The 26,230-nt window shown below is 50.0% G+C and overlaps 1 protein-coding gene across 1 annotated transcript in view; it reads right to left on the reverse strand.

Annotated features, from left to right (window-relative positions):
• Positions 1–3,529: 3,529 nt before the first annotated feature.
• The window catches only part of shroom4 (shroom family member 4), a gene marked incomplete at its 3' end in the record, with an annotated part of 144,195 nt that continues 121,494 nt past the window's right edge, over positions 3,530–26,230 (reverse strand). Inside the window, exons 4-11 of the mRNA XM_079490631.1 lie at positions 24,341–24,739; positions 21,108–23,664; positions 20,619–21,056; positions 10,330–10,394; positions 8,434–9,178; positions 5,956–6,488; positions 5,035–5,554; positions 3,530–3,847 (exon numbers count right to left, since the gene is read on the reverse strand). Coding sequence (XP_079346757.1) covers positions 3,530–3,847; positions 5,035–5,554; positions 5,956–6,488; positions 8,434–9,178; positions 10,330–10,394; positions 20,619–21,056; positions 21,108–23,664; positions 24,341–24,739 — 5,575 coding nt within the window. The remainder of the gene's footprint in view (positions 3,848–5,034; positions 5,555–5,955; positions 6,489–8,433; positions 9,179–10,329; positions 10,395–20,618; positions 21,057–21,107; positions 23,665–24,340; positions 24,740–26,230) is intronic.

A 26,230-nucleotide genomic window follows, 5' to 3' on the forward strand; every position in this document is an offset into this window, starting at 1 on the left:
ATTGGTCCGACTGTCATAGAACGACAACCTATTGGTCCGACTGTCATAGAACGACAACCTATTGGTCCGACTGTCATAGAACCACAACCTATTGGTCCGACTGTCATAGAACGACAACCTATTGGTCCGACTGTCATAGAACGACAACCTATTGGTCCGACTGTCATAGAACCACAACCTATTGGTCCGACTGTCATAGAACGACAACCTATTGGTCCGACTGTCATAGAACGACAACCTATTGGTCCGACTGTCATAGAACGACAACCTATTGGTCCGACTGTCATAGAACGACAACCTATTGGTCCGACTGTCATAGAACGACAACCTATTGGTCCGACTGTCATAGAACGACAACCTATTGGTCCGACTGTCATAGAACGACAACCTATTGGTCCGACTGTCATAGAACGACAACCTATACCTCAAACCCTAAGCTAACCACAAGTAAGACGCGCGAACGCGGGAAGCGAACGCAGCTCGTAAATTGCAATAACTACTAACAAAATTAGAATAAATTATACTTTTTTAAGGGTTTTTTTTTAAGTTAAGTTTTTTCAAGTTAAGTTTTTTTTAAGTTAAGTTGTTTGTGTGTGTGTGTTTTTTTTTAAAGATTTTTTTTAAGTTAAGTTTTTTCTTAAGTTAAGTTTTTTTAAGATTTTTTTGTAAGTTAAGTTTTTTTAAGTTTTTTTTGTAAGTTAAGTTTTTTTAAGTTTTTTTTTAAGTTAAGTTTTTAAGTTAAGTTTTTTTTAAAGTTTTTCTTTTTAAGTTTTTCTTTTTAAGTTAAGTTAAGTTGTTTGTGTGTGTGTGTGTGTGTGTGTGTGTGTGTGTGTGTGTGTGTGTGTGCATGTGTGTGTTTTTGTGTGATACAGCTGCGCCCTCTGGTGGCGGGCGGGTGGTGTTACAGCGTGACACACAGACACACAGACATGATCTGCTGGGTATCATAGTAAATGCTCACTGCGTTCGCAATAACAGCAAGCACGGAGCAGTGCATGTTCGCCAACCTCAATCCGGTCGTTGTTTCCGCTCGTCGGCCCGATGGAGTGTCGGATAAGCGTGCGCAACCCGTTGCATTTATGCCCCATTAACCCATTTAGGCCCGACGTCTGAATTTAAGAAAATGTCTTCTAAATCCTGACCGTTTTCTGAAAAACCCATGTTTCTATGTCAGTGGTGCTCAATATCTCATGTCAAGGACCCCCAGAATTATCTGTATTCGGCCGCAGACCCCCCCCCATCTCAAAATATGTAGTTCCAGGGCCCTCACCAGAAGCAAACATTTGAGTTAAAAGCGTTCGCTCTGAAAGAATATATATTCAAAGATTTGCGCCACATTTTCACGATTCTTCAAAAATAGCAGACCTACAAGCTCATAGTGCCGCGCTATGAGCTTGTAGATCTGCTATTTTTCAATAGCTAAAGCATAACATAATGCTTAAAACACCAAAAGTGGTTCCCGGATGGGTGGAGTTTAGTTTACCACATCAGAGACTGTAAGTGTAAAGTAAGTTGTTACCTGTTTCTTTATAAGAACGCATATTCATAACGGACTTAAATAATATATATATACTTTCCTGCGATTGTGTAAAACTAGCTGGCAGTTATAATATGTCCAACATGACGAAGTGGCTTAAAGCAGGGGTTCTCAACGTTTTTGGCCGGGGACCCCCGGAAATGCTTTGGCAATGTCTCGGGACCCCCGCCCCGCCCCCTCCCGACCCCCAATATAAATTGACTGCTACAATAACCTTAAACCATTTTGGGCGGGAACCCCTTTTGGTGTTTTAAGCATTGTTATAATTTAGCTATTGAAAAATAGCAGATCTACAAGCTCATAGCGCGCCACCGAGTGGCGCGCTACGAGCTTGTAGGTCTGCTATTTTTGAAAAATCGTGAAAAAATAAATAAAATTAATCCTTTTTTTTTTTTTTTTTTTTGAAAATAATTTGGGGACCCCCTAAAATAATTTGGCGACCCCCCGAGGGGTCGCGACCCACGGGTTGAGAACCCCTGGCTTAAAGCACACATTGAACAAAAACACACAAAAAGCTAGTTTATGAAATATATTCCCGTGGCTGGTACTGTACTGTAAGTAGGAGAGAGAGAAGGGAAGGAAGGAAGAGATTGACTTACAGGCAGTTATAATATGACTAAGTAGATTAAAGCGCACATTAAACCAAAACACACAAAAAGCTATTTAATGAAATATAGACCCGTGTCTGGTGATGTCAGAGAGCGGGAAGTGAGAGCTTGACTTAACAATGGAGCGTGGGGTGAGGAATGCTGTGGGAGAGAGAGGGACGGAATGAGCTTAGTGGCAGGAACAATTAGCTCCTGTACAAATCAAATGGTCTGTGTAATTCCTGCGTGCACACACGTAGACACACATATGCGTGTGTGTGCATGCACGCACGCACGCACACATACACACACACGCGCACATAAGTGCGCACACACGCGCACATACCTGCTAATTGCTACCATTTATATCTGCTGCCAAATGTTGTCCATTGGCACAAGAGGGATATTCTGCCTCATCTGCACGTTATGCATATTTGACTTTCATGCATCCATTCATCCATCTTCAACCGCTTATCCGTAGTCGGGTCGCGGGGGCAACAGCTCCACCAGAGAGCTCCAGACTTCCCTCTCCTCCAGAGCAACATTAGTGACTTCCTCCTGGGGCGATCCCGAGGCGTTCCAAGGCCAGTGAGTTGATGTGATTCCTCCAACTGATCCTGGGGTCTCCTCCCAGTGGGACGTGATCCTTGGTCTGCCCCCGGGGGTCTCCTCCCAGTGGGGCATGCCTCGAGGACCTCCCTAGGGAGACGCTCGAGAGGCATCCTAACCAGATGCCCCGGGGTCTCCTCCCAGTGGGGCATGCATCTAGGACCTCCCTAGGGAGACGCTCGAGAGGCATCCTAACCAGATGCCCCGGGGTCTCCTCCCAGTGGGGCATGCATCTAGGACCTCCCTAGGGAGACGCCCGAGAGGCATCCTAACCAGATGCCCCGGGGTCTCCTCCCAGTGGGGCATGCATCTAGGACCTCCCTAGGGAGACGCTCGAGAGGCATCCTAACCAGATGCCCCGGGGTCTCCTCCCAGTGGGGCATGCATCTAGGACCTCCCTAGGGAGACGCTCGAGAGGCATCCTAACCAGATGCCCCGGGGTCTCCTCCCAGTGGGGCATGCATCTAGGACCTCCCTAGGGAGACGCTCGAGAGGCATCCTAACCAGATGCCCCGGGGTCTCCTCCCAGTGGGGCATGCATCTAGGACCTCCCTAGGGAGACGCTCGAGAGGCATCCTAACCAGATGCCCCGGGGTCTCCTCCCAGTGGGGCATGCATCTAGGACCTCCCTAGGGAGACGCTCGAGAGGCATCCTAACCAGATGCTTTACACCAGTAAACTTGTGAGGTGACATTAAAGTTGGAGTACGGGCTGATGCACACGTACACGCACACACACACACATGCACACATGCGCACACACGCACACTCGACTCACGACTCAAACTCCTTCTCTCTTACCTATCCAAACTATCTGAGTTGTGCTCCTCCGTGGTGCTCCTGTAGTCTCTCCTCCAGCTGTCCGTGCCCGACTCCCCCTCACCGCCCTGGGGGAAGAGCTGCTCCAGGCTCAGCCTCTGCCTGGCCCTCCTCTGGTCCTCCTCCTCCTCCTCCTCCGGAGAGCCGCTCTCCGCCCGCTCCCTGCCCGACGGAGAGGCCTCGGGGCTGGGCAGCGTGTCGATGTCCGTCTCCAGGACGGTCACCGGCAGAGCGAAACACTGGAGCTCCGTGGCCATGATGGGGAGGTCGTCGCCCGCGAGCCCACCCTCCTCCTCCTGGTAAGCAACATTTAGATTTAGTCATATTCTCTCTTGAATACTCGCCTGGATTGTTTTAGTGTTTTAGTCTAGTTTCAGTCGACTAAATAACATATTTTAGTCGACTTAATCTACAGTTGATTTAGTCAACTAAAATGTGTTTTGGCGAGCCTTGATGGCGCGTCGTAATGGCTGATTTTTACACTTGCTGAAAATAGCCGATCTACAAGCTTGCAGATCTGCTATTTTCAGCATGCAACCAAGCGTAAAATGACTTGTCTTTTACTTATACTGGATCTCTTGTCCACTAGTCCCTTCCTATAACATTTAGTCTAGTTTTTAATTGTTGACGAAATTGACGAGTATATTTAGTCATCGTAGCTTAGTTTTTATATCGTTTTCCTCAGTGAAAAAAAGGTAGTCGACGAAACATATTTCGTCACAGTATTAAGGGCCTTGCAAACGGGACGCGAGGAACGCAGGCGTTGTTGCCTGGATCAACGACAGGTCTCCTCCAGGTCTGCTCAAGAGGGCCTGGATCAACGACAGGTCGCCTCCAGGTCTGCTCAAGAGGGCCTGGATCAACGACAGGTCTCCTCCAGGTCTGCTCAAGAGGGGGCGCCACAACGCAAGCGTAAAAAAAAAAGCTAAACAGTATCCAGGTCTGGTGAGTCGCGGGGGGGGGCGTGTGCACGAAACAAGCACACGCGCAACAAATTCACAGGACCGCGCTCAGCGTAAATATGCGTGCGTTGTCGCACAGCCGCGACTTCTCCGAGCAAAAACGCAGGTCTCATTGAAAATAGGCGCGTTTTATCGCTCCCCGTTTGCAAGGGTTTGCAAAGTTCTCAACCTTTTTGGCCGGTGACCCCTGGGAATGCTTTGGCCATGTCTCGCGACCCCTGCCCCGTCCTGCCCCCCCCAATACAAATTGACTGCAAAAATAACCTTAATAATAGAGAAAATATATCATAAATGAATACTGAAACCAGATATAATCATTAAGGAAAGTTTATGCATGTATATGTGTACTATGTAAACGCTTCATTTCCATTTTCCAGCCATTCAGTTGCAAAATAAAAATAAAAATAAATATATTTTTTTTATAATTTGGGGACCCCCCAAAATAATTTGGCGACCCCCCGAGGGGTCGCGACCCACAGGTTGAGAACCCCTGCTTTAGTCGACAAAATCAACAACCGTACCTGGAAGTCATCGATGTCCGTCTCCATGGGGATGTCGTCGAGCTCCGCCTCCAGGCTGTGGGCGGGGCTGGGGCTCAGGGTGGTCTCGGACTCCGTCCCGGGCTCCTCCTCCGGCTCCTCCTCCTCCTCGCCCTCCTCCAGGATCTTCTGCCGCTCCGCCGCCGCCTGGACGCTGTTCAGGTTGTTCTGCGACGACTGGAACGTCCTGTTGTTGTTCAGGAACTGCTGCTGCTGCTCGTAGTTCATGGCGAAGTAGGACTCTGGGGAGATGGCCGTCGTGCCGCCACCGACAACAACCCCGCCGACTCCGTTCTCCATTGTTGTTGTTGTTGTCGTGTGGTGGTGGCGTTGTGTGGTGGTGGTGGTCGTGTTGTTGCTGTGAATTCTGGGAGATGGTGTTCTTCTCTCCCATTCGGCCACCCCGGGTCTCTGCTGGTTCTGCTGCTGTCTCGGAGGCCTTAATATGGACGTCGTCTGCTTGTCCTGGTCTGGGTTGTGGTTGGAGTCCATCTCAGACGACCTGGATAGACAAACATGGACAACTTTAAAACCATTCTGGTTATATTTTAGCTATTGAAAAATAGCAGATCGAACAAGCTCATAGCGCTATGAGCTTCTTTGAATATATATTCTTTCAGAGCGAACATTTTTAACTAAAATCTTTGCTTCTGGGGGGGGGGTCTCTGGAACAACATATTTTGAGATGGGGGTCTGCGGCCAAATACAGAAATGTCTGGAGGTCCTTGACATGAAAAAGGTTGAGCACCACTGACATAGAAATGTTTTTTCAGAAAAATGTTAGGATTTAGAAGCCTTTTTTTTTATCGACCTCAGTCCAAAATGGGTTAAAATATACTGTAATAATAACTGACAGAATAAATAAAATGTAAACAATAGACATTCCAGCTGCCACAGTCTCACCTGTTGGCCCAGTGCTCTGTGGCTGGTGGTGGAGGTACTGGGGGGGGCAGTGGGGGCAACATGTCCACTCTCTCCTGCTGTCCCTCATAGTGGCCACTCCCCACGAGCCCCTCCCCCCTGTCCCCCCTCGGGGGTGGAGCCACAGGCCGGAACGCCCTCCGTGAGAACATGGGACTGGGCGGGGCCACGGCGAACGAGGGGCGGTCCTGAACCTGAGGAGGCGGAGTCTGACTGCCGACGTGATTGGGAACGTGGTGGGAAAAGGGGCGCGGCTGCTCTGGAACAACTTGGTTCTGATTGGAGGATGATCCGCCGGAGTGGGAAAAGGGGTGCGGCTGCTGCTGCCCCCGAACCTGAGCAGACTGGTGGTTCTGCTGATTGGACGGGACGTGTGGAAGGAGGAGGGGGCGTTCCTGGTGATTGGACGGGACGTGTGGAAGGAGGGGGCGGTCCTGCACCGTCGCAGGCTGGTGATTGGACGAGACGTGTGGAAGGAGGGGGCGGTCCTGAGCGTCGACGGGGTGTTCCTGCACCTGAATCATCAGAATCAGAATCATAGAATTATCTTTATTGTCACATCACAGTTTTACAAATAAAAAGGTGGGTGGAATTTGTTTTTTGTTATCATGTTATTTCTTCCAAGAAACAAAGAAAGGGGAACATTTTAAGCTCGTTCCTCACACACAGCACACTCGTAGGGTCTCCCTTAACACATTTACACACAGCACACTCGTAGGGTCTCCCTTAACACATTTACACACCGCACACTCGTAGGGTCTCCCTTAACACATTTACACACCGCACACTCGTAGGGTCTACCTTAACACATTTACACACAGCACACTCGTAGGGTCTCCCTTAACACATTTACACACAGCACACTCGTAGGGTCTCCCTTAACACATTTACACACAGCACACTCGTAGGGTCTCCCTTAACACATTCACACACAGCACACTCGTAGGGTCTCCCTTAACACATTTACACACAGCACACTCGTAGGGTCTCCCTTAACACATTTACACACCGCACACTCGTAGGGTCTCCCTTAACACATTTACACACCGCACACTCGTAGGGTCTCCCTTAACACATTTACACACATCACACTCGTAGGGTCTCCCTTAACACATTTACACACAGCACACTCGTAGGGTCTCCCTTAACACATTTACACACAGCACACTCGTAGGGTCTCCCTTAACACATTTACACACAGCACACTCGTAGGGTCTCCCTTAACACATTTACACACAGCACACTCGTAGGGTCTCCCTTAACACATTTACACACAGCACACTCGTAGGGTCTCCCTTAACACATTTACACACAGCACACTCGTAGGGTCTCCCTTAACACATTTACACACAGCACACTCGTAGGGTCTCCCTTAACACATTTACACACAGCACACTCGTAGGGTCTCCCTTAACACATTTACACACAGCACACTCGTAGGGTCTCCCTTAACACATTTACACACAGCACACTCGTAGGGTCTCCCTTAACACATTTACACACAGCACACTCGTAGGGTCTCCCTTAACACATTTACACACAGCACACTCGTAGGGTCTCCCTTAACACATTTACACACAGCACACTCGTAGGGTCTCCCTTAACACATTTACACACAGCACACTCGTAGGGTCTCCCTTAACACATTTACACACAGCACACTCGTAGGGTCTCCCTTAACACATTTACACACAGCACACTCGTAGGGTCTCCCTTAACACATTTACACACAGCACACTCGTAGGGTCTCCCTTAACACATTTACACACAGCACACTCGTAGGGTCTCCCTTAACACATTTACACACTCGTAGGGTCTCTCTCTTACCGTATGTACAGGCCGACAAGACCACACTTATTTTACCCCCTTTTTCTCCAATTTAATTTCATCGTCATGCCTTGTACTTAAAGGGGAAAACCACTAATTTTCAACATTGTACTATGTCATTAATATACCTTAGAGCTGTTGTGTGGAAATAATAAAAAGTCCCCCCATTCTGTGTTTCCTAGAACTGTAATTAAGAAAAAAATCATTAACATGGCGAAACACATCTTGATGACATCATCAAGATGTGTTTCACCATGTTAATGATTCTTTTCAGACCTCTAGTTCTAGGAAACACAGAATGGGGGGACTTGTTTTATTATTTCCACACAACAGGTATATTAATGACATAGTAAAATGTTGAAAATGAGTGGAATGCCCCTTTAATGATACTGGAATGTTCAATTACCACAATAATAATAGCCTGAAACCATTTAGAAAAAAATATCAAATTCCAAAATGTTCTTTATTTTGCTTATTAGCAATAAAACATGTTGTTCTAACGAGTGTCAACTGAATGTTTTGGTCAGAGTATCGGGGGACGGTTCCGAGTACAAGTATCGGCCCGAGTATTGAGGGCGGTATCGGAAGAACTCTACAAAACATATATGTTACCTGAGATAATATATAATGTACCTGAGCTGGACCCTGGAGACCGCGGCCGCTACAGCGTCGACAGCCCTCCTCCGGCACCACCTCGTGCCTCTGAGGAGGAAGGCTGTAAGACCTCTGCCTGGAGGTCGTCTCTGGAGGGGAGACGCACGGGGGGCCGCGCCCCTCGGCGGGGGCGAAGGACGGGGGGCCGGCTCCGCCGCCGCGGTGGGTGGCGGGCGAGGAGGAGGGGCTGAGGAGAGGAGGAGGCGAGGAGGCGTAGAGCGTGTGGTGGGAGGCACGTCTGCGCCGCTGGAACTCCTCCCACTTGGGGGGCGGCGGCCTCGGAGGTGGCGGGGTCTTCTTTCTGGTCCGGGCGATATCGGCGGTGGCGACACTTCCGACGCTTCTCGACGGTTGTTCCCCGACCTCACCTCCTCCCCCTCCTCCCCCCACCTCCTCCAGCTCGCTCAGGGTCTGGCTGCCGGTCAGCGAGATGGCCGGCGACCAGCGGTGGCTGTCGAAGCGCAGGTCGTTCTCGGACATGGCCCGGCCGCGCTGCAGGGACAGGGGGCCCGGTGGGGGGGCCGGGGCCCCCCTGTACTGGGGGTCATCGTCGTTATGTCTGCTGGTGGGGCCTCCACCACCCCACCGGCCCCCCTGGTGGGGGATCTGCTGCTGGGGGTGGTGGGAGGGCTGCTGGTGCTGGTGCTGGTGCTGCTGCTGGTGGTGGTGGTGGTGGTCAGGAGCCTCTAGTTGCCTGGGGTCAGACCTCCGCCTGGGAAAGTCCCTGAAAAACATACATGGAGAGAAAGACTGTTTTGTCAGTGGTTTTCTACACTTTGCCTTGTTTTTGAGGAGGCGCTAGCCGTTCCTATACACAGCTATAGTGTAGATTCTGTCTTAACACAAACACTAAATGCCATTGACAATGAATGGAGAATTTACGTCATTATGTGTCTGAGCAAATCGGCTGTCGGTATGTCTGTCGGTGGAGACGCTTGGCCAATAAGGGACCACTATTATTGGTGACGTAACTACGGTATGTTTCAAGGTTAGTATAAGAGCGCCCCTCACTTTACACAGGTGTGATTTATTTATATTTTTTGGAGAGAGAGAGAGAGAGAGAGAGAGAGGAGCGAGTGACTGAATCAATCGACCATATTGATGAAGTGAGTGACTGTGGACTGTGTAGAACAGATAGAATATGCAAACATGAGGCAAAGCAAAGTTAGAAGGAAAGATGTGCACAAAATGTTGTGCACACACCCGATCACAGAGTCAGTCCATACACGCTAAAAGTGTGGCTGAGCAGCAAAGTGTCACCCCCCCCCCCCCCCCCCCCCCCTCGCATCTCGCATTCCGACCTATAGGAGCAGCTGTGCAACCACAGCATCACTGCAGTCATATCACGATGACCATTGGATGATTGCTCTGCTGCACCACTTAGCACTCGTTAGAGTGAACTCACAGCCGGCACTGATTGGGTGGGATTTCCCCAGAGTCAATTATAATAGGCCGACTAACCCCACCTAAGGTCCCTGGGGGCGTACTTATAACGGCAATCACAGAGAGAGAGAGAGAGAGAGAGAGAGAGAGAGAGAGAGAGAGAGAGAAAGAGAGAGAGAGAGAGAGAGAGAGAGAGAGAGAAAGGCAAAGGCAAAGAAAGAGGGAGAGAGAGAGAGAGAGAGAGAGAGAGAGAGAGAGAGAGAGTAGACAGAAGCAGAGATGTCGGAGACATGGAAATAAAGAAAAATGAAAGAGAAGATGCAGATAAACATCAAAAGAAAGGAAATGCCTGTGTGTATTGCATGCATTAAATCATGCAGACACCTGCATTTGTCCAGCATTTGCGTGCGTGCGTGCGTGCGTGCGCTGGCCTGCATTGCACCGTCCATCTGGCATGCCTTTTCGGTACACACAGGACAGGAAGTGGCTCACCTCTCAGTCAGGCTGTACTTCCTGTTGAGCTTGGCAGCTTCCTGTTGCCGGGCAGAGTACAGGGTCTGTGAAACAGATTCAGAGTTAATTCAACCCTGGAATGGAATGCTGGGAAGGTGTTCATTATGAAAGGTCAGCCCGCATCCATTCACTGAACACACCCATCCATCCATCCATCTATATATGGAGCTTTATTTTAAGGACACCCAGGATTTATTTTTTGCTCGATAGCAACAGGATTTATATAGTACATAGTATTGCATTAGCCAATGTTAACATAGGATATGTCAGCGTTTCGATCTGCAGGGTTATAATTTTACAGTCAGTCAGTCAGTCAGTCAGTCAGTCAGTCAGTCAGCCAGCCAGCCAGCCAGCCAGCCAGTCAGTCAGTCAGTCATTAATGCACGCCTCCGATTCTGCAGGAACTGCAGGAACTGTTGTATAATTGCAATTATACAACAGTTACCCTTAAAACTAAGATATTCGCTAAAAAGAAAATCATATTTTTTTTAATGACACAAGTAGCCACTACGACCACAAGAAACCCGCTAGCTTAGCCACCCAGTCTGCTGCGCTCTGGGAGAACAGAGCAGGGTCTTTGTTTTGATTAGGTGTTCCTATATCGTGGGTTTAAGCATGGCTAGAAAGCCGTTTCAACCAATCAGATTGCTTCCTCGAGACGACCCGTTATAAATGGACAATAGTCCATTCCAATTAGAATGAAAGATAAACAACACATCGTACAGCCCGTGACCTTATTGTACCCACTGCTACTCAGCGCATGGTACACAGGCCACGCTACGCACTAAAACATGGTACACAGGCCACGCTACGCACTAAAACATGGTACACAGGCCACGCTACGCACTAAAACACCGTCCGCTCACCGGCAAATGTTAACGAAAAAAAGATCATAAAAATGAAAGAGAATGAGTGGAATGACAGAGAATGTTAGACGAGGAGGAGTGGTACATCTGCGGAACACATTTAGCCGAGGTTACCGTTTCACCCACGACGAAGGGATGAGAGAGATGGGAAGATGAAAGGAAGAAAATAAAGAATGAAATGTAGAGAGAGAGAGAGAGAAAGAGAGAGAGAGAGAGAGAGAGAAAGAGAGAGAGAGAGAGAGAGAGAGAGAGAGAGAGAGAGAGAGAGAGAGAGAGAGAGAAACAGAAAGGAGGAAAGGATGAAAGAAAGAAATGAACAAAGACATAAAGGAGTGATTCTATGAATGGAATGTCAGGCAGCCTCATAACCAGAGCCATAGACTGTATCTGTTCTGTTAATGGCGTTTTTTTTCTTGTTGATTTAGGCTCATTATTACGGCTGAAACACAGGATGCGCCTGCATAACGCATCCAGCAGCTTTAATTGTTCCCACGATGGGAACGGCAGAAAGACGACCTCATTGCACTCTCATTACGGCTCCCAATAACACTAGAGAGACCATTTAGATGTGCCTGGAGGGGAGATGAAGGTGGAGATGGAACTAGAGAGACCATTTAGATGTGCCTGTAGGGGAGATGAAGGTGGAGATGGAACTAGAGAGACCATATTAGATGTGCCTGTAGGGGAGATGAAGGTGGAGATGGAACTAGAGAGACCATTTAGATGTGCCTGTAGGGGAGATGAAGGTGGAGATGGAACTAGAGAGACCATATTAGTTGTGCCTGGAGGGGAGATGAAGGTGGAGATGGAACTAGAGAGACCATATTAGATGTGCCTGGAGGGGAGATGAAGGTGGAGATGGAACTAGGAGACCATATTAGATGTGCCTGGAGGGGAGATGAAGGTGGAGATGGAACTAGAGAGACCATATTAGATGTGCCTGGAGGGGAGATGAAGGTGGAGATGGAACTAGAGAGACCATATTAGATGTGCCTGGAGGGGAGATGAAGGTGGAGATGGAACTAGAGAGACCATATTAGATGTGCCTGGAGGGGAGATGAAGGTGGAGATGGAACTACAACACTAGAGAGACCATTTAGATGTGCCTGGAGGGGAGATGAAGGTGGAGATGGAACTACAACACTAGAGAGACCATTTAGATGTGCCTGGAGGGGAGATGAAGGTGGAGATGGAACTAGAGAGACCATATTAGATGTGCCTGGAGGGGAGATGAAGGTGGAGATGGAACTAGAGAGACCATATTAGATGTGCCTGGAGGGGAGATGAAGGTGGAGATGGAACTAGAGAGACCATTTAGATGTGCCTGGAGGGGAGATGAAGGTGGAGATGGAACTAGAGAGACCATATTAGATGTGCCTGGAGGGGAGATGAAGGTGGAGATGGAACTAGAACACTAGAGAGGCCATTTAGATGTGCCTGTAGGGGAGATGAAGGTGGAGATGGAACTAGAGAGACCATATTAGATGTGCCTGGAGGGGAGATGAAGGTGGAGATGGAACTACAACACTAGAGAGACCATTTAGATGTGCCTGGAGGGGAGATAAGTTGACATCTGTCCATCCATATCCATTACTAGAGACGGAGCTCCAAACCCCATACCCGGAAAAACCCGATAACAACCTTATGGAGTACCCGGTATCAATAAGCTTTGGACTTATGAAGCCTGTTATCGAGCACCATGACGTCATGTTTAAACAATCAAGACAAGAGGCGATGGAGAGGACGTCCCACACCTATACCTACGTGGACATACTAAAGAAAGATGCTGCTGCAGAAAGCACAAAGGAGCTGGCCAGATGTATGGAGAACCGAGATGACTGGAGACGCCGATGGAGGGCTCGTCTGAGGACGGCGTAGAGAGAGAGAGATGTTGCATGGTGACTACGAGCTGTGCAACCTCTCTTTCCTTTACAAACATCTTTATAGTCTTTGGTATGACTCTATGGTTAGAGACTGAACCCCAGTCGACCTCCCAATCTCAGGGCGGACACTCTTCACCACAACGAGCTTCTTTTTAACTATTCTAACCAACATGTGCAAATCAGAGAGCAGACGTTAACTCATTTAACCCATTTTGACCTGGGAACGATTCTACAAATGTCTTCTAAATCCTGACAGTTTTCTGAAAAACCCCATCCCCGTTTCTATGTCAGTCGTTCTCAAACATTTTCATGTCAAGGACCCCCAAGATTATATGTAATTGGCAGCCGACCCCCATCTGAAAATATGTCCCCCCCCCCCCCCCCAGAGGCAAAGATTTGAGTTAAAAACTTTGGCTCTGAAAGAATATATATTCAAAGATTTGCGCCACATTTTTCACGAAGAATAGCAGAGATACAAGCTAAAGTATAACAATGCTTAAAACACCGCCCACAATGGGTTAACTCCAACCTGTAAGGACCCAGGGAGATGTGCGTGCCATGTGTGTGTGTATCTACGTGTGTGTGTGTGTGTATCTACGTGTGTGTGTGTGTGTATCTACGTGTGTGTGTGTGTATCTACGTGTGTGTATCTACGTGTGTGTGTGTAATAAATATAACGACGTGGGAAAATGAATGTGCAGCCTCTTCACTTCAGTCACGTTGGCATTCATACAGTCATGTGTTAGAAGATATGTACAGACGTGTGTGTTACAGTGTGTGTGTGTGTGTGTGTGTGTGTGTGTGTGTTACAGTGTGTGTGTGTGTGTGTGTGTGTGTGTGTGTGTGTGTGTGTGTGTGTGTGTGTGTTACAGTGTGTGTCTGCCTGGAGAGCACATGTACAGTAGCATCTGCACAGAGAGAGAGAGAGAGAGAGAGAGAGAGAGAGAGAGTTCACTGAGGCTCACTGAGACACTGCATGTTCACTGTGGCTGAAGCTGACCTTAGGGCTCCACACTGACCCTGATGTTCACTGTGGCTGAAGCTGACCTTAGGGCTCCACACTGACCCTGATGTTCACTGTGGCTGAAGCTGACCTTAGGGCTCCACACTGACCCTGATGTTCACTGTGGCTGAAGCTGACCTTAGGGCTCCACACTGACCCTGATGTTCACTGTGGCTGAAGCTGGCCTTAGGGCTCCACACTGACCCTGATGTTCACTGTGGCTGAAGCTGGCCTTAGGGCTCCACACTGACCCTGCTCTGTGTTCACTGTGGCTGAAGCTGGCCTTAGGGCTCCACACTGACCCTGATGTTCACTGTGGCTGAAGCTGGCCTTAGGGCTCCACACTGACCCTGCTCTGTGTTCACTGAGGCTGAAACTGGCCTTAGGGCTCCACACTGACCCTGCTCTGTGTTCACTGAGGCTGAAGCTGGCCTTAGGGCTCCACACTGACCCTGCTCTGTGTTCACTGAGGCTGAAGCTGGCCTTAGGGCTCCACACTGACCCTGCTCTGTGTTCACTGTGGCTGAAGCTGGCCTTAGGGCTCCACACTGACCCTGATGTTCACTGTGGCTGAAGCTGGCCTTAGGGCTCCACACTGACCCTGATGTTCACTGTGGCTGAAGCTGGCCTTAAGGCTCCACACTGACCCTGCTCTGTGTTCACTGTGGCTGAAGCTGACCTTAGGGCTCCACACTGACCTTGATCTGTGTTCACTGAGGCTGAAGCTGGCCTTAGGGCTCCACACTGACCCTGATGTTCACTGTGGCTGAAGCTGGCCTTAAGGCTCCACACTGACCCTGCTCTGTGTTCACTGTGGCTGAAGCTGACCTTAGGGCTCCACACTGACCCTGCTCTGTGTTCACTGAGGCTGAAGCTGGCCTTAGGGCTCCACACTGACCCTGCTCTGTGTTCACTGAGGCTGAAGCTGGCCTTAGGGCTCCACACTGACCCTGCTCTGTGTTCACTGAGGCTGAAGCTGGCCTTAGGGCTCCACACTGACCCTGCTGAGGTTCACTGAGGCTGAAGCTGGCCTTAGGGCTCCACACTGACCCTGCTCTGTGTTCACTGTGGCTGAAGCTGGCCTTAGGGCTCCACACTGACCCTGCTCTGTGTTCACTGTGGCTGAAGCTGGCCTTAGGGCGCCACACTGACCCTGCTGAGGTTCACTGTGGCTGAAGCTGGCCTTAGGGCTCCACACTGACCCTGATGTGTGTTCACTGTGGCTGAAGCTGGCCCTCGGGCAGGGCTACACTTTACCAATAACAATTCCCTCAGAACAATTTCCCTGGGTTTTCTCAACAACCCAGCTGGGATGTTCAGTTGGGAACAGGCTGAGCGACAGTCCATGAATATTAACCCATTTAGACCTACCATCGATTCTACAAATGTCTTCTAAATCCCGACAGTTTTTTTGAAAAACCCTCTGTTTCTATGTCAGTGGATCTCAACCTTTTCCATGTCAAGGACCCCCAGATTTGTCTGAATTTAGCTGCGGACCCCCATCTGAAAACATGTTGTTCCAGGGACCCCCCTCCCCCAGAAGCAAAGATTTGAGTTAAAAACGTTCGCTCTGAAAGAATATATTCAAAGATTTGCGCCACATTTTAACGATTTTTCAAAAATAGCAGATCTACAAGCTCGTAGCGCGGCACTCGGTGCCGCGCTATGAGCTTGTAGATCTGCTATTTTTCAATAGCTAAAGTATAACATAATGCTTAAAACACCAAAAAGGGTTCCCGCCCAAAATGGGATAATAACAACAACACTCTTTTTGAAATTATTTCCATATATCTTTATATTGGGTCTCCTTCCTACTTCCAAGACACGCGAGCAAACACAAGGACAATGTCAATACATACCAATGTGCAAAATGGCACAATGAAATGACAATTATGAGTCGTCTATGTGCAACTAAATGTATGTTTTACATGATTGGAATCAGTATCTTTGCGTAGGCTATGCGAGCGTGTGAGTGACTGTGTGTGACTGTGTGTGTGTGTGTGTGTGTGTGTGTGTGTGTGCGCACACACATGTACATGCATCTGAATCAATGCCTTTATTTCTCCTCTTCTGGACATCTGTTAATAGTCAAACTATTGGACGCCTTCGGTGGCTCATATACGAGCAGATCTCATCACAGGGGTTATCGCACAGGCATAGAATCAAATAACTTTCATTTGAAAATGGATTCCGACTGAGCGGAAACAGAGGTTCAAACTTCCCCCTAACACAACACAGGCGTGCGAGTGCACGCACGCACGCACGCACGCACGCACACACGCACGCACACACGCACGCACACCACAGGACACTGCGTGGTCAGCCTACACAAAACCAAATAGAAGAGCACGACAGTTTCAGCCAAGTGTCTGTTTAACTTGAAGAGCCATTTTGCAGATAACTAATGTCAGCTCGGTCTATAGCTCGACGTCAAATGATAGGGTTTTTAATGGATTAACCCATTTTGGGCGGGAACCCTTTTTGGTGTTTTAACTACTTTAGCTATTGAAAAATAGCAGATCTACAAGCTCATAGCGTGCCACCGAGTGGCGCGCTATGAGCTTGTAGGTCTGCTATTTTAGAAAAATCATGAAAATGCGGCACAAATCTTAGAACATTATATTCTTTCAGAAGACTTTTTTTTTATTTCGACGTCAGGCCTAAATGGGTTAAGCGTTTAGGGGGGTAAAAAAAGGCTACAAAAGTTCATATCCGTGAGGGCAGGGGGGGGTCTAGTCTCTCCCCCCAACCACCCCCCCCCCCCCCCCCCCACGAGGCTCGAGTTGATCTTGCGGCCTAGAAGTAACGTGACCCTGTTATTACGGAGGACATGAAATGTCCAGTGTTTGCTCGCCCGGATCCATCTCAAGTTCGACGCCAGCCTGCGTTCTCGGCCAGGAATGATGGATGTTAAGAAGTTCTTAGAATTTGAGCGCATGCAACAGTTTGTGGAGGTTCGGTGTCTTAACCGACCGCTTTGACCGCTCGTTTCTAAAGGGACAAGTGGCCACTTAGCGTGAGCCTCCGAAAGCGTTCGCTGGAGGCTATGTTTTTATACCGCTGAGCGAGTGTATAAGAACTGCAGTTGTCATGCAGCAGCAGTGTTGATTTCGTCGACTAAAACTATGTATGACCAAAATTAAATGTTCGTCGACTACCTTTTTTCACTGACGAAAACTAAATGGAAACTAAATGAAAACTAAGCTATGATGACTAAAACTATAAGAGTAAGACTAAATATATTGACACTTTCGTCAACAAATAAAAAGTAGACTAAAATGTCAGGAAGGGACTAGTGGACAAGAGATCCAGTATAAGTCATTTTACACTTGGTTGCATGCTGAAAATATCCGATCTACAAGTTCACAACGCGTCGCAATTATGAATTTAGTGGGCAAAACCATGCCTATACGTGATAGGTGAATAGGTAAAAATGAAATTCATAGTTATCACCATGAAACTTTCACAGTTAGTTACACAAAGACAATGATTTATTGTATTACAGTTCTGAAATTGTACATTTAAATATGCAAATTAGGCATTATATAAAAATAAATAAATAAAAAAAACAGAAAATATGAAAAAGCTACTACTGTGGAAGGGTTATCAATCATATATTTAATTTACTTATATTGATACCATAAACAATTTAATATAGGTATGGTTTTGCAAACTCAATTCATAATTCCAATGTTGGAGATCTGACTCATGGACTAAGAACCCAAAAGAACTGGACCGGTTCCCGACCCGGTGGAAAAGAGGCCTCTGGTTCCTCGACCACGGTCCGAGACTCAACTGGAATGGAACATTTCTTTAACAACATTCAGCAGACTTTAGTTTCTTCTCCCATCATCAGGGTAGAAACACTGAGAGGTGACTCATCTTCCTTGGAGAGGTTCTCTTGGAAGTGTTGCATGTTTATTGAACGTTCACACAACCCACCACCTCACCGCTGGGACCCATAGCTGGATATATTAGAGCAGAGGCTTAAACGACACCAGACCCTCCATTAAAAATAGAAAGAAAAGAGGAGGACTATATGGTTGTTCTGTGGCCGGTGAAGATGAAGTGGCAGGAAGGCACATTTTGGTCCAAAAAAGTGGGAAAGCATAATAAATTAACCACGGGACCCTACGGGAGAAGTGAAGGGGGGGACAGAAGGGGGCGGGGCAGCTACAATGAATATCAAATATCTAAATACTGAATCAAGCAACTTAAAAAAAAAATCGCACCCGTGTGAAGTGAGTGGTGCAACTCCGTGTGGGGGTTCCCGGGGGGAGGGAGTTCCAGACCCACAGGAACGCACCCAGGGTGCTGGCCTGGTTCCGGCGAGCCACCCCGCGTCCGAAACGGTTGAGAAATGACAGAGTTACCGTGTGGGGGTCCCTCTACTGTACCCTCTACTGTACTGTCACTGTACTGGCACACCCAAAATCACCATATATACAGTTAATATGTGCGTGTGTGTTAGGTTGCGCACAGGTGGTGAAAAAAACCATGCTGTTTTAGTGCTCATACCCACCCAGCCAGCCAGCTACCCACACACATAGCTCCGTAAGGGAGTGGTTGCACCACTCAAAAACTGTCTTGGGTGTTCGCATGAGGCTCAGTAGACCAGGGGTTCTCAACCCGTGGGTCGCGACCCCTCGGGGGGTCGCCAAAATATTTTAGGGGGTCCCCAAATTAATTTTATTTTCACGATTTTTCAAAAATAGCAGACCTACAAGCTCGTAGCGCGCCACTCGGTGGCGCGCTATGAGCTTGTAGATCTGATATTTTTCAATAGCTAAATTATAACAATGCTTAAAACACCAAAAGGGGTTCCCGCCCAAAATGGTTTAAGGTTATTGTAGCAGTCAATTTATATTGGGGGTCGGGAGGAGGCGGGGCGGGGGTCCCGAGACATTGCCAAAGCATTTCCGGGGGTCCCCGGCCAAAAACGTTGAGAACCCCTGCAGTAGACGATAAAATGACCAAAAGTGTTTTTTGAAAGTGAAATATCGCCCTTAATAAACCCTATACTTACTTAGTTGACCAGATTGATATTAAATAATCGCCGAAAGCAGCCTGACTCTACAAGCTCACATCAGGGTGATCTGCTATTCTCTGCTTATCGTTTTAGCTCCAGAACAGAACAGGGATGTCAAATGGTACGAAAGAAAAGCTTTCATAAAACAGTCTTCATCATCAAAGAAGAAAAAAACAAACAAAAAAACGTGTGTACAATCCAATGTCTGGGCCTCCAGTGGCCTTGTTCATGTTCATGTTCATGTTCACAGCTGGTAGTCTGTTTTATCACATTTAGTCCTGAGGACGATTCTACAAATGTCTTTCGAAATCCTGACAGTTTTCTGAAAAACACATGTTTCTAATGTCTGTCGTTCTCAAACATGTTCATGTAAAATGGTAAATGGTAAATGGTAAATGGTGCATTTATATAGCGCCTTTATCCAAGGCGCTTTACATAGATTGTGCATTACATTCACCCATTCACACACACATTCATACACCGATGGCAGCGGAAACCATGCAAGGCACCAACTAGCACATCGGGAGCAATTAGGGGTTCAGTGTCTTGCTCAAGGACACTTTGACAGTAACTCTGGGGGAGCCCACAGGGTTCGAACTGGCAACCTTACGGTTACCATCCAGGCACTCTACCCGTGAGCCACCGCCGCCCCCTAGTGGCCACTCTACCCGTGAGCCACCGCCGCCCCTATGTCAAGAACCCCCAAACATTGTATGTAACATTTCAGATGACCCCCATCTGAAAATATGTTGTTCCAGGGACCCCCCCAGAAGAAAAGATTTGAGGTAAAAAACGTTCGCTCTGAAAGAAGAATACATATTCGAAATGCGTGCCACATTTTCACGATTTTTCAAAAAATAGCAGACCTACAAGTTCGTAGCGCGGCACTCGGTGCCGCGCTATGAGCTTGTAGATCTGCTATTTTTCAATAGCCAAAGTATAACATAATGCTTTAAAACACCCAAAAGGGGTTCCTGCCCAGAATGGGTTATTGAATAAAGCTTTTCTAAACCTTCTGAAGAGCGAGTGCCTTGGAATCGTTTTCTTTGGATTACTAGACAAACACCAGACCCTTCTGGAGAAGAATGACCCGGAAATAACCCGGTTTATGAAGAGCAGAATATAATGGACTGGACGGTTGTTGCGTTATTAACAAAGGTGTCCTGGTGAGTATATTGTGAAATCAATAATGACAACCAAATGCATGAGTGTGTGTGTGTGTGTGTGTGTGTGTGTGTGTGTGTGTGTGTGTGTGTGTGTGTGTGTGTGTGTGTGTGTGCCGTGGACTTTGTATGGCCGCATATTTGACATTTAATATATTTAATTTAATTTGTATTTATTTGTTTGCTTGTCTGGCATCGGTCGGTCTCTAGGGTGTGTTCCCTTAAGTGGAGATGTCCCTGGCATGTGTATTCTATTCTCAGAAGTGTGTGTGTGTGCGTGCGTGCATGCATGCAAGCGTGTGTGTGTGTGCGTGTGCGTTTTACCTCGGTAGGCGTGTGGTTGCGTGCGGTGTGTCCTCCCTGGTTCTCCCGGGGCAGGGAGGGGCCGTTGACCGGGTGGAAGGCCGAGCGAGGGGCCTGGATGTTGGCCTGGGCGTGGGACGGCGGCGGGGCGTCAGGCTGGAAGGCCTGGGCGTGGGACGGCAGCGGGGCGTCGGGCTGGAAGGCCTGGTGGGCCTTCTGCGCTCTGTAGAACTCCTCCCTCTCCTTCTGCCTCTCTCTCTCCACCTCCTGCTCTCTCTTCTCTCTCTCTTCCTCCAGACGTTCCTTCTCTCTCTCTCTCTCCAGCCGAAGCTCTCTCTCTCTCTCCCTCTCTCTCTCCAGCCGAAGCTCTCTCTCTCTCTCCCTCTCCCACTCTCTCGCCCTCTCCTCCCTCTCTCTCTCCCTGCAGAGCCTGGCTCTCTCCGCCTCCAGCTCCTTCTCTCTCTCCCTCTCCTCCCTCTCTCTCTCTCTCTTCCTCTCCCTCTCTCTCGCCCTCTCCTCCCGCTCCCGTTCCCTCTCCATCGCCCTCTCGTGCCTCTCCCTCTCTCGCTCTCTCTCCCTCTCCCTGCTGGTGCTGACCGACTGCCTGCGGACGGCCTCCGTGGTGGCGTCTGGAGGAAGCAGGGCCGTTTCCTGATGAAGCCCCCCCTGGTAGGAGTACCTCCTCTGGGCTCGGCTCTGGACGAACTCGGGGTCTCCCCGGGCCTCCTCCTCCTCCCCCCCCGGGGGGAGGGCGGCCTGCGGGTGTTTCCTCTGCCTGCGGCTCGTTAGTGCGGAGAGGTTGGACACGGACGCGGACATGCTCCTGCTCGACTCCTCGAAGAACTTCATCCTCTCGGCGAACGGCAGGATCTCCGTCTCCTCCATGCGAGAGGTGGAGGCCGAGCGGGCGGAGGAGGAGGAGGTGAAGGCACATGCCACCCCGTGGCGAGACCCCGCCACCCCGTGGCGCAACCCCGCCACCCCGACGTCCCTCTCGCTCCTGCTGCCGGCCCCCGGCGCCGACCGGCGGCCCGTTGGTGGCTCGTGGTCCGGTTGGAGTTTGTGTTCGGGGGTCCAGCGCCAGCGACGGGCCTTGCCGGCCGGCGCCGGTTCCTCTATGACCCGGATGCCCAGGCCGAAGCTAGGCACGGCCGCGTCCGACAACGGGACGGGCCTGGACGGGTCAACGTTCTGGGTCTGGTGGTGGTGGGTTTTGGACTGCAGGGTTTGGGTTTGGAAACCTTCGTCGACGTTCTCAACCGGAGCGCGAGATGTCTCGTCTCGTGGTTGAATTTGTAGCGGAGCGTTTAAGCTTTCCAGATTTGAGGCCTCTAGGGAACCGACCGGCGGAACAAATGCATTTCTGTAGCTTCTTTCACGGAGAGGCTTCTTGTCCAGATCCAGCTCTTCCTCACAGAGGTCTGGGTGGTGGTCCTCCTCCTCCTGGAGCGTTTCTCCCCCGCCACGGAGCATCCCTCCTGGCCTGCGGAGGTCTGGGTGGTGGTCCTCCTCCTCCTGGAGCGTCTCTCCCCCGCCACGGAGCATCCCTCCTGGGCTGCGGCTCTTCTGGAGCTGGGCCTTCTTCCGCTGGATCTCGTTGCGGAGGTTGGTGGCGAAGCGCTCGCTGCGGTTGCGCCGGTTCCGCCGGTTGTGCGTGCTCCTCGACGCTTTCTTGGTGGGCGACTCCCCTTCCTCGTCCTCCCCCTCCTCCTCCCCTTTCCTTCCTCCTCCTCCTCGCCCCCCCGTCGTTACCATCCGCTCCTCCAGCAAGCTGTCCACGCTGGCGGCCGCGGCCAGCGGCCTAAAGTCGCTCTCCAGCACCCGGTCGGCGCCGGCGTGGGCAGAGGAGCCTCCGATAACGCGGTCCCCGGCCGGTACGCTCACAGAGCGGCCCCAGGGATGGGCGTGCTGGACGGGGCAGAGGGAGGAGCCACTCGACGCGCCTTCCATCCTCCCGCCGTCTCCACCTTCTCCACCTTCCCCGTCCAAGAACACCGATCCTGGGGTGGAGCAGCGGCTTCCTCCTCCCCATGGATTCTGCATGGATTGGAGGTGGTTGTTGTGGGCGACCACCTCGTGAACGTCAAGGTCAAGGTCTTCCTCCCGTTGGTGGTGCCGGTGGTGTTGTGGGGAGGAGTGTGACCACTGGCTGCTGCTGCCTGTGGAAGGAGAGGACGGAGAAGACGGCGGTGGTTTCGAGGGCTCCTCAATGTCCCCGTTGAAGTGCAGCAGCTGAACCTGCGCGGCCAGGAGCTTCTCCTCGTGGGCACCACCGTGGCGCTGCGAGGAGTGGTTGTTGGGGGCGTCGGGGCGGTCGTCGGAGGGCAGCGGTTGTTCCGTGGCCTGGTCCTCCGTGGAGGGACCTGGAGGGAGCGAGGGGCAGGGCGAGGTGGTGATGGCGTCCGGAGGGAGCGAGAGGCAGAGCGAGGTGGTGATGGCGTCCGGGGAGGACCGCGCCGGGACGGCCAGGTGTTTGCGGTCCGGCGACAAGGAGGAGCAGGAGGAGGAAGGGGTGGCAGCGCCCTCGTCGTCTTTAATATCGGCGCCATCGGCGCAGTCGACGCTAATATTTCTCAGTGCTTTGCTGTGGTGCGTCCGGCGGCTATAGAGAGATTCTAAAGAGTCCCGTTTGAAGTTCCCATTTCTGTCGCCGAGCTGCAGCGGCGCTTCGCTTCGCTCGGCGGCGGCGGGGGGGAGGAAGCCGTTGCAAAGTCCCGCCTCTAGATTGTGCGAGGGGGGTTCGTCGTGGTGGTCGTGGTGGTCGTTGCCGCGGTAACAGGCGAGGCTGGGAACGACGACACCCGCGACCGGAGCCACCGCCACTACAACGCAACGTTCCTCCGCCACATCGGGGCGAGTCCGCGTGGCCCTGAAGCTGTCCTTCCTCGTGGGAGGTTGCGGCGGGGGGCCGGGGGTCTTCGTCTCCACCGCCCTCACCTCGTCATCATCCCTCCTCCTCCTGTCCAAGTCTCCTCCTCCTCCTCGTTGGTCCTCTCCGTAGCAGCACGATGACGAAGGCCTCTCCTTCTTCTCGGCCAGACTGGCCGTTTTGGGCCTGGTCAGAGACCTGGTGTTGATTTGAACAGGGAACATTTTGATTTTAGTTTTCAGTCATATAGGGCTCCATTTTCGTCACCACTAAACCCCTTATCCCTAAACTTCTTTGCCTTTTTTTTACTATTTTGAAAAACATTTTTGAATAGTTCAACTAGCCAATCTACATTGACACGTTGTGTCAATGTAGATTGACACAACAAAGTTTAGGGATAAGGGATTTAGCGGTGACGAAAATGGAGCCCATAGTCTCTGGAATAGTTTTCATCTCGTTTTTAGTCACATTTTAGTCACCTGGAATGTTTTTTGAGTAAATATCGTATGATTTTATTCGACTAAATCTACAGTTGATTTAAGTCGACTAAAATGTGTTTTGGCGGGCCTTGATGCCGTCGTAAGGGCTGATTTTACACTTGCTGAAAATAGCCGATCTACAAGTTCACAACGCTGTGAGCTTGTAGATCAGCTATTTTCAGCATGCAACCAAGTGCAAAATGACTTATACTGGATCTCTTGCCCACTAGTCCCTTCCTAACATTTTAGTCTAGTATTTATTAGTTTAGGAAATTGTCAATATATTTAGTCTTAGTTTTTTTAGTTTTTAGTTTTCATTTAGTTCGTCAGCGAAGAAAAGGTAGTCGACGCTCATTTTTTGTCATAGTATTAGTCGACGAAAATCAACACTATACCTGGACTTGAGCCCCTGCAGCGCCAGCTGGGCCTCGTCTTGGTGGGCGGGGGGGTGGGGGGGGATGTCCCCCCTGCTGGGGTAGCCCCCTCCCCTGCAGGCAGGGTGGGGACCCTGCCCCCCTCCGCCCCCCAGGCTCTGCAGGAGGTTGTCCATGGAGCAGGCCTCGCCGGGCCTCAGAGGGTTAACGGTGGCGTAGTCCGAGGTGTTGGAGCTGGCCGAGAAGGAGCTGTAGGCGGAGTCTCGCTTGTCGTTGAAGAGGGCGGGGTCCTCCACGGGCGAGCCGTTGTCGGGGGCGTGGTGGGGGGGCGTGTCCAGGCTCTCCATGGAACCCAGGGAACTGCTGCGGTCGGTGGAGGAGAAGGGTCTGCTCAGCTGGGCCCACGGCATGGACAGGTCACTGGAGGGGGGAGGGGAGGGGGAGAGGGGGGGAGGGGGGGAAGAGAGAGATGGAGAGAGGGAGGAGGGGGAGAGAGGATGGAGGGAGGGGGGAGAGAGAGAGGGAGGGAGGGGGGGCGAGAGGAGGGAGAGAGATAGAGAGAGGGAGGAGGGGGGGAGAGAGGGAGAGAATAGAGAGAAAGGGGGGAGGGGGAGAGGGAGGGAGGGATGGAGGGATGGAAGTGGAGAGAGAGAGAAGAGAAAGTCAAGTATTACAATCTCAAAATAATCCAAATTACTGTTTTAGTTTGTGTTAAAAAGGAGTTTTAGTCCTGAAAATCTTAGAGAAACAAGCTTAACAAAATGAAACAAATGAATGAATCAGCCAAAATATGAAAATATGCCATGTTCTCATTTTTTCCAACACAAAATGTCTATCAAAGACTCTTACTGATAGAAAAAAACAAATATAACAGATGGTGCTTTTTGAAACCGCAGCGATAATGTAATGATAGCACCATTATTATAGACAATAAGATCGCTATCGCATTTCAAATATTTTCCCTATTAAAGTGCCGGATCTGTGTTCTGTGAGTTTGTCGATAAAGAAAACCGACAGCACACACCAAATGTTTGGTGCACACCAACTGCACCAAACATTTACGTATACATTCTGGAGAGACGTGGAGTGATAAATGAACAACAGAACTTCATATAGTTTTCTCTTCTATCGCTCTAATTGTACTGTCTTGTTTAGACACAGTTCAACTCCTCCACGTGTAGCTGGCCTGGGTCTGTTTTCCATCAGCGCACGGAGCAGAGATCACGGAGCAGAGATCACGGAGCAGAGATCACGGAGCAGAGATCACGGAGCAGAGATCACGGAGCAGAGATCACGGAGCAGAGATCACGGAGCAGAGATCACGGAGCAGAGATCACGGAGCAGAGATCACGGAGCAGAGATCACGGAGCAGAGATCACGGAGCAGAGATCACGGAGCAGAGATCACGGAGCAGAGATCAGCAGAAGAACCATGTGCTTTTAAAAAGACCTTTCATCCAAGCTCCTTTGAGATAGAGAAGGATTTCCTTCCAGCCTGGAGTCAAATCTCCTCTCCTCTCATCCATGCTTTCTTCCAGTCTCCCGTCCGTCCAGACAACTCTCCTGTACTCATCTTTCTCTCTCTCTCTCTCTCTCTCTCTCTCTCTCTCTCATCTCTCTCTCTCTCTCTCTCTCTCTCTCTCTCTCTCTCTCTCTCTCTCTCTCTCTCTCTCTCTCTCTCTCTCTCTCTCTCTCTCTCTCTCTCTCTCTCTCTCTCTCTCTCTCTCTCTCTCTCTCTCTCTCTCTCTCTCTCTCTCTCTCTCTCTCTCTCTCTCTCTCTCTCTCTCTCTCTCTCTCTCTCTCTCTCTCTCTCTCCTTTCAATTTCACAGAAAACATGCAATCTTTCTTCTTGGAATCCGGGAGAGAGCTCTACCTTTTAAATCACCGGCGGAATCCAAACCTTCTGGAAGA

The sequence above is a fragment of the Electrona antarctica genome, assembly GCF_951216825.1.
Source record: "Electrona antarctica genome assembly, chromosome: 21".
NCBI lineage: Eukaryota > Metazoa > Chordata > Actinopteri > Myctophiformes > Myctophidae > Electrona > Electrona antarctica.